Source organism: Apodemus sylvaticus, chromosome 1 (assembly GCF_947179515.1).
Source record: "Apodemus sylvaticus chromosome 1, mApoSyl1.1, whole genome shotgun sequence".
NCBI classification, from domain to species: Eukaryota; Metazoa; Chordata; class Mammalia; order Rodentia; family Muridae; genus Apodemus; species Apodemus sylvaticus.
The window spans coordinates 121,684,617-121,693,259 of NC_067472.1; the positions used below are offsets into that span (position 1 = coordinate 121,684,617).

Consider the following 8,643-nt stretch of genomic DNA (forward strand, 5'->3'; position numbering starts at 1 on the left):
AAACTAGAAAATAAGAATACAAAAAAAACCACGGTTGAAAAAAAAAGAAGTATTCTTCTAATTAGAAAATCTTCAAAGGAGGATGCCCAAATCGCTGAGAAACATTTAATAAATGTCCATTATATTTCATCATTAGGGAAATACAAATCAAATCTATTGATAGGTGATATGGAAATTTATAAACACTATGAAAATAAGTTTAGTATTTCCTAATGAAAATGGAAATCAATTTATCTCAAGATCCAGCTATACTCTTCTGGGACAAATAACTGGGTGTCACTTTACCCTACCACAGAGATACATGCTCAACCATGCTTATGGTTGTTCTGTTTATAATATTCAGAAATTTCAAACAATTTAGGAATTTCTCTACTGAGGAATGAATAAAGAAAATGTGGTACATTTACACAATGGGTTATTAATCATTTGTCAAAAAAATGATTTCTAGCAATCATAGTGGGGGTATTTCTATGTCATTTTCTGCTTGACGAACACTTTTCTTTTTACTGGTTTGCATTTTCTAGCTTTGATATCAGGATATAGGTCTAATCTCTTTGCATTTTGTTATGCCAGGTTCAGGTAACTTCATTTGCACAGTTGCTCTTTTGTTATGGGATGTTGAGAGAAGCAGTGGATTTGAAGGAGAAATGAGGTAGAAACACTGGGAGAAGGGGAGGGAGAGGGGGTGACAGTTGAGATATATTGTATGAGAGAACAATAAATAAAATTTAAAATCATGAAATCAAGAAATGCCACAGGCATACTGAGGGAACTAGGTTAAAAATCATTCTGAGTAAAGTAACCAAGACCCAGATAGAAAAATACAATATGTATTAACTTATTTGTGAATATTAACCTTTAGACAATGATAACCAATACGCAATCCACAGAACCATAGAAATTGGTTATACAGTAAGGAAGTAAGTGGAAACAGATAGATATCATTAGAAAATTGAAATAGATTAAGTTGTTATGGGGGGGTTATTGGGACCCAAATAAGAGAACTGAGTACTGTTGTAAGAGAGAAAAGGGGGATGAGGAAGGGAATATAGGAAGACACAGCTCACAACAAGGGTTTGTTGCCAAGAGTATTTCAGAAAACAAGTGATGTAGATGTTTCTTAAAATATAAATACACATGAAGGTAATCCACAGGGAACTGCAAAATAATGGAGAAGACAGAGTCCCAACTGACCATCATCAAATGAAGCCCTCAGTAAAAGGATAGCTTATGTCAAGTAGAATTGTTAGATAAAGTGATTCCATGGTGTAAATAAAACAGCTCATGCACTACCATGTCTATGGATTGCTCTACAAACCCTGACAGTAAGGCCCATTGCTGAAGCTAACCTTACATTTTTCTACTGAACATAGATATGTCAAGCTGGTGCCTACAGTGAGCCTTAGCTACTATATTTAGTAAATTTTCTACATAATGGTACTTTACATACTACCAAAGCAGAAATATAACATAAACCCAGATATAAACTTTTTGATTTACAATAGTGTCCTATCTTCAAGATACACCAGTGCAACGGTGACACAAAGTTTCTGGGAGTAACTGACCAGTGCCTGATTTGACTTTAGGTTTATGCCCTGATACAGAATCCATACCTACTACTGCTGTGGTGAACCTGAGACTTGATAGGCCCAGTACATAGGGTAATAGCAAATAATATTCTTCTAAAAGTTTTAAATTAAATTAAAATGTAAAACTTAGCAATAAAATGACTCTTAATGACTATCCACTATAATCACAAATTAGTGCCTTACACAGCCATCATCAGTGAAACTTCCATTTGCAGCAGAGGAAAACAAATACAAAGACCCACAGCCAGATATTATGCAAAGACTGAGAGGCCTTGGAACAATCATATGCAGTTGTTGGGATGCCTATATCAAATCTTTCTCATCTGGGATCAGCAACCATAGTCCAAGAGGAAGCAGAAGTAATATTTGAGACAGAGCTGATGGAGGACACTAAGAAAACAAAGGTTTCTAAATTGACAAGATCTATGCACATGTATGCACAGACATGTAAGCAGCAAACATGGGCATACATGGGTCTAACTAGATGGGGTCTTAGAGTTGAAATGAGAAGTGGACACATGCTCTTATCTCTAACCCAGAAAAAATATCTCTAATTGATAAGCACTTTTAAGGGTAAATGTAGTTTCCTTAAAGGGACACTCATTGGATAAATAAATTACAATTAAGGATAGGCTCCATGACGAGCAGTAGATGGACAAAAGAAATCAAACTCAAAGGTAACATATTGCCACATAATTTGTCATCAAAGCTTCATTTTTCAACCTTATTTTTTTTTAATTTTTATTAAGAACATATAGTAGGACATAAATGGGGGATAATAGGATTGGAGGACAGGTGAAAAGCAAGGAACTAGGATGAACAGAGGGCTGGGAAATTATAAGAAGTATATATAATGTAAAAAATTCCAATAAATAATCTAAAAATATGTTTTGATGTGTGTGTATATTTGTGTGTCCCTATTTTTCTTTATTTTATTCAACTATGAAAAATCTGAATATTTCTTTCTTCACAGCATCTTTTATCTGTTTGTTTCTAAGACTGTATATTATAGGGTTTAAGAATGGAGGAACAATGGTATAAAATACAGAAAGAGTCATATCCTCAGCTATTTCTGAGATTGCTGAAGGTCTTAGATATGCATAGCCACCAGAAGTAATAAACACAGACACTACAATAATGTGAGGGACGCAGGTGGAAAAGGCTTTCCCTCGCTCTCCTTTGACAGGAACCTTCAACACAGTTGATAATATATAAGCATATGATATGACAATGAAGATAAAGCAGCTGCCACTGAGCCCAACAGCAGTCAGAAGAAGTAAGAGCTTGTTGTTAAAGGTATCAGAGCAAGAAAGCCTCAGCAAAGAAGGAATATCACAGAAGTAATCGGGAACTACATGAGAATGACAAAAGGATAACTGGAAAGTTTTGAAAGTGTGCACACTTGCAAGGATAAGAGAGGTAAGTAGAGAAACCAGTGTCATCTGAACACATAATTGATGGTTCATAATCAAATGGTAGAGAAGAGGCTTGCAGATGGCCACATAGCGGTCCTGGGACATGATGGTAAGAAACTGAATCTCTACACATCCACAAAAGAAAAACAAAAAGACCTGTGTTGCACACCCAACAACAGAAATATTCCTGTGACCAGTGAGAGAATTGATACAAGCATTGGGCAAAGTAACAGATACAAACACCATGTCTAAAATAGAAAGATTTCTGAGGAAAAAGTACATGGGTGTATTCAGAGTATGGTCAACTATAGTAACAAGAATGATGATAAAATTCCCTAAAAGGCTGCCCAGGTACACCAACAGGAACAGCACACTGAGTAGGATTCTGAGCTCCCAAGTCTCAGCAAAAACTTCCAGGAGGAACTCAGTCACCAGGGTAGAGTTAGCCATAGCCTCAAAGTATAAGTTTATCTGAAAGAGAAGAGAGGCAACTGAGAATAACTTATTTTCTTTGATAGATCACTATATTTGCTCTTGAAAGTATTTTTTTTTTTTGCTGAAACTGGCTTTTATGTGTGATATATCAAGTATTTTATTTTTGTTTTCCTATGTTTTTATTATGCTTAGCTGTTAATACACATATATGTGATTGTCTGTCAAATGGTATGGTATGATGTTAAGCACTTAAAATTAATTTCCATAATAATAGCTGTCACATGAATAGTATTACCTTAATAAATATTGTTTCTTAATATAAAGTTATATAATATGGTAAGTTCCTCTTCTAGATAAAATAACTGTACCAGTTAGAAACACCCAGAGACATTCAACATGTAGAATATATTTTAAAAACTCTGTATGCATTAATGAACATATATACATTTATGAGTGAAATGCATTTATGTTGTATGATTATTTCATATATACACATATATTAAAATTAATTAGAAACCAAACAGCCTAAGATTTGAGCAAAGCAGCTATGTATCAGACAGAAGCAAGTAACAAAGCAATGGCAAGTGATGAGGTAGAGACAGTTACTCACTCTTTTTCCTTGAAAGAGTTACATGTATTGGCTAATTGATGTTGGAAACTTCCAAATTTTAACAGAAAGAAATTCATAAAGGTTAAAAATTACATTACTTAGAAATGTTAGCTCATGAACATTATGCAATGTAATTTTATTTGCATAATTTATTTTATGTAAAATGCTATTAAAATATTTTGTTAAATGCAGAGAGAAAATTATTCCAAATAGATATATATTAGTATATATCTATTGAATAGATTCAATAGCATCTATTAAATAGATCATCATATCTGTACTATACTATATTTGACAGATATCAACCAAGATCATAGTCTAAAATGCCCACAAATTATTTAAGAGTTACGGTAAAGTGAGCAGTATAATTAAAATATAAAACTAAGTTAAAGAATACATCACCTAATACACTTATATTTGTAGTAGAAAAGATACTAAATTCAGGTTTTATCAGTAGATGAGCTTCCTTGCAAGTTTTTAGAAACTTGGTGATATGTTCTCAGTCACCTGAAGTAGCAGTGTATGGTGAGAGTAACTAGCAATCAGATCAGACATCAGCATCCACCACATTTTAGTTATGTCTGCCTTATGCTACAGAAAAGGAAGGGTGGACCAACTACAAAGAGCATCATTTCATAAAGGTCCATGGTCACATGCCAGGATGATTATGCAACACCAGGTTTTGAACAAAGTGTATGGTGGTATTGTGTTTAACCCCCACAGGATATTAAACAGCTAAATCTAGCTACCTTTAGAAAGTGTCACCAGCATGAATATTGTAAATTTTCAATATCGATGCAAAATTTTTTAAAACTGTTTATATCCCTCTAATATAAAATTATGTTGGAAATTAAATGACAATATAGTAAGCAGAAAGTATGCAGAAATTGATTTTACATTAGGTCTTTGAGAAGTTTATACCACATCTACAAAGGAATTATTCAACAGCAGCTGTGGTAATTGGCCACTAAGAGTCTGAGTAGGATTAATATATGCTGTGGAGAGCAAACAAGGACAGAGACTGCTTGCAGTAGGCTAGAATCAGAAGCCTGCAGCAGCTCTTTGTAGAAAAGGATGGTGTCTGGGATCCTGAGAATCAGGAGACACATCCCTCCAGGGGACCCGCCATCTGAAATAAGGGACTGCCTGGAGTAGGCCTGGATGGAAACATTTCAGTAGTCAACAGAAGCTCTTTGTAACAACAGTTGTTCCCATTTATCCTAAACTTAGCTCTGGACAATGACTGTGTAGATTTCATTTGTGCATGACTGTTTTTCAGTTGGCCTTGGTGTTCATAATTATGAACATGAAAGTCATGTCTGACTTTCTTCTTTCTCCTTCAGTTCTGGCAAATTCTGTGAAACTAGATGTTCCCTGATGTAATGATTCTTAAACAATTAAAAATTGAGGTATGGGGCACAGCACAGTACAGCACAGCACAGTCCTAATGGCCCAGGTGCATGCTATGTGTCCTCATCTTAGAAACAATGCAATAACTGCACAATGATAGTTCCAGATTAATGCTTGACTTGCAAAGAAAGTGTGACAAAATTATTAGAAAATGAATTAGAGCCAACATTGGGACCCCAGAGAAAGAAAAAACTATTAAAGTTATGAAATATGTTTTACACAACATTTGAGAGTGGTTCCTGCATAAGCAAGTATAGAATATGTAAACTCTTATATTAGTAAAACTAAGTCAAAACACTGAGACTCTTAAGAGAGTCATTGTGTGCAATTTGTAGAAGCAGAAAGCTAGGGAAACTACTGAGTTAAGGCTTAACTTGATTCATTCTGAACACTGCCTGGCAGCTTTGACCATGTCATTTATCATTAGAGCTTTACAAGGAAATGCAAATAGCTGGCCTTGGAGCTCTGAACTCTGAAGTATAATACTCAAAATTAAAGTTTAAGTACTGATAAGTTTGCAGTTTTTATTATTTTGGCTATAGGCCTGGGAATTGGGAAGCTTGAAGCTTTGCGGGACAATTGTAATTCTTGATTCTTTGTGGGACATGGTTATTCTTTCGAATTTGATTTGGCAATGATTATACAATGTCTTTTTATCTGCTTTTGGAATATTAATAAAAGACTGGAGCTAGAAGAGGGCAGGAGAGCATGTAGAGAGCAAGTAGTGAGCACATGAAGACCAAGTGAGAGAGCGAATGCAGCGAGCATGAGAAGAGCTTGTGAAGAGTGAGGGAAGAGAGAATGTGAGGTGGGTGTGAAGTTTGTGTGTGTGTGTGTGTGTGTGTGTGTGTGTGTGTGTGAGAGAGAGAGAGAGGAGAGTGCACGTGGTGTGTGTGTGAGGTGTGTGTGTGTGTGTGTGTGTGAGTGAGAGGAGAGTGCATGTGGTGTTTGTGTGAGATGTGTGTGATGAGTGTGTGTGAGAGTATATATAGTATGTGGGTGAGATGCGTGTGTGAAGAGTGTGTGTGTGAGTGAAAGGGGAACACACAGAGGTGTGTATGAGCGAGAGAGTACAAGAAAAGAAAATCGCACAGGAGAAAAGCAGAGTGTGCAGGAGAATGCAGAGTGTGTGCAGCCTTGAGGTGTAAGTGAATGAGAAGAGAGAAAGACAGCAAAGAGAGAGAAAAGAAACTATAAGCCTTGAAAAACTACCTGTCAGCTTGTACCCAAAAAGTAGTCTGTGTACATTTATTGTGTGCCTTCCAGATATTCCTGCTTCTACTTGAGAACTCCAGTTCTCGGTTGAGGCTGGACCCTGAAAAATGATATTGTTGTGCTTGGGAGATCCTTTACAGTTGCTCTTAGACAGTACAGAGGTTAAAGAACCATTACTAGAATCAAAAATCATTACTAGCTAAAAAGGAACCAAAAGGAACTAATTAAAAGTGCAGACATCTGTGCTTTCAACATCTGAGAATGATTATAAAAGCAAACTGGCAGATTTTAAATAAATGCCAACAAATATATTTAAAAGATTTTAAATTCAGTCTTCAATCATACTGAAATTCAATTTAAAAATCATAAGTGTGAACACTACATACCAATAGAATCTAATAGAAATATATTAAAAAATTCCTGAAAAGTATCAGCATAAATGCACACAAAGTATTTTCTATCAATAAAATTCTGCAGTTGTTTAGCCTGATAATCACCAGCTGTGAAGACACCTGCCTTCCACCTTTCATATGTCTACAACAGCATGAATGGTCCTGGAAAATCCTACATTGAGTGAAACAAGTCTAGTACATCATATGTAGAGACAAAATAAGTTTTTAGATAAAAGATAAATCAAATTAATCTATATTCATTTTCCAACTCCAAAATTAATTAGAATTAGATGGCAAAATAGAAATAAATCATAAATGCCTATGAATTACATTTTAAAGATAGACTAAAGAAGAAATAAGAAATAAAAGGAATAATCAAGTCAAAGAAATAAGAAATAATCAAGTCAAAGATGTATAGTATGACAATTATTGTAGTCAGCAAGTACATCAGTAAAAGACAGTTAATATAATAAACAGCCACAATTAAATAGTAATGTTAGAGAAGAAACACAAAGATCAAATTTTATAAAAATTGTAATACCAATAAACTACAATAAAATAATGAAAATATACAAGTTATATAAAAAGAATATTAAAAGTTATTAAATGATGTTACAGCAATTAATGACTACTGAGAGCAGGAGCACTAGATTCTTCCAAGATGAAATTCCCTGAGACCATGTAAACACAAACAAACAAAATATATGGATTCTTCAGATTGTGCTTGTATATTTGTGCATATATAAATATATATATATATATATATATATATATATATATATATATATATATCATATATATATGTGTGTATGGTTGTGTGTGTATGTATGTGTGATAATAAAACAGGGTATCAATTTGAGAGTAAGGGAAGGACATACTAAGGGACATAGAAATGGAGCTGAAGAGGTTTGCAGCCCTGCAGGGGGAGCAATAATGTGTACCAACCAGTACCCCCAGAGCTCCCAGGGACTTAACCACCAACCAAAGAGTACAAATGGAGGGACCCATGGTGCAAGCTACATATGTACCAGAAGATGTCCATTTCAGACATCAATGAGAGGAGAGGCCATTGATCCTGTGAAGGCTTGATTACCTAGAATAGGGGAAAACAAGTCAGGAAATGTGGGGGGTGGCAGTGAGCCAGGGGAGGGGGATGGGATAGGAGGTTTTGGGGGGGTGACAAGGAAATGGAATAACCTTTGAAAAGTAAATAAAGCAAATATCTAATAAAAAAGGAAATAAATGTCTACAGGGACAAAAGGGAATTAGTGGAATGACTTTATAATATTTTACTTTAAATTTATTGAAAGCATAATAAAAATGATACCACAGAAATAAAAAGAACTAAGATTAATATGTGTGTGAAAACAAGTTCAATAATCAGATGTAACTTGATTTCCAGAATTATGCAACTTATATAGACTTACCTTTTTTCAAACAGCAGGAAGATACACTAGTTTCAGATTACATAAGTAACAAATAAGGAAACTGCCTAAGAATTTATTGCCCTAAAAAATTTAAAGATTACATAGTTTCAAAAATAAATGCATTAAAATTGAGGAAAATTTTGTTTCTAT

The 8,643-nt window shown here is 34.6% G+C and overlaps 1 protein-coding gene across 1 annotated transcript; it reads right to left on the minus strand.

The window, feature by feature from the left end:
• Positions 1 to 2,521: 2,521 nt before the first annotated feature.
• LOC127681542 (olfactory receptor 14C36-like) lies at positions 2,522 to 3,454 on the minus strand. The gene has a single exon (XM_052177908.1). It carries the CDS (start codon positions 3,452 to 3,454, stop codon positions 2,522 to 2,524), a length of 933 nt encoding a protein of 310 aa, XP_052033868.1.
• Positions 3,455 to 8,643: the final 5,189 nt, after the last annotated feature.

Excerpts from the sequence above, each read along its gene's own strand:
- LOC127681542 (XM_052177908.1), bottom strand. The coding sequence starts at position 3,454 with ATGGCTAACTCTACCCTGGTGACTGAGTTCCTCCTGGAAGTTTTTGCT.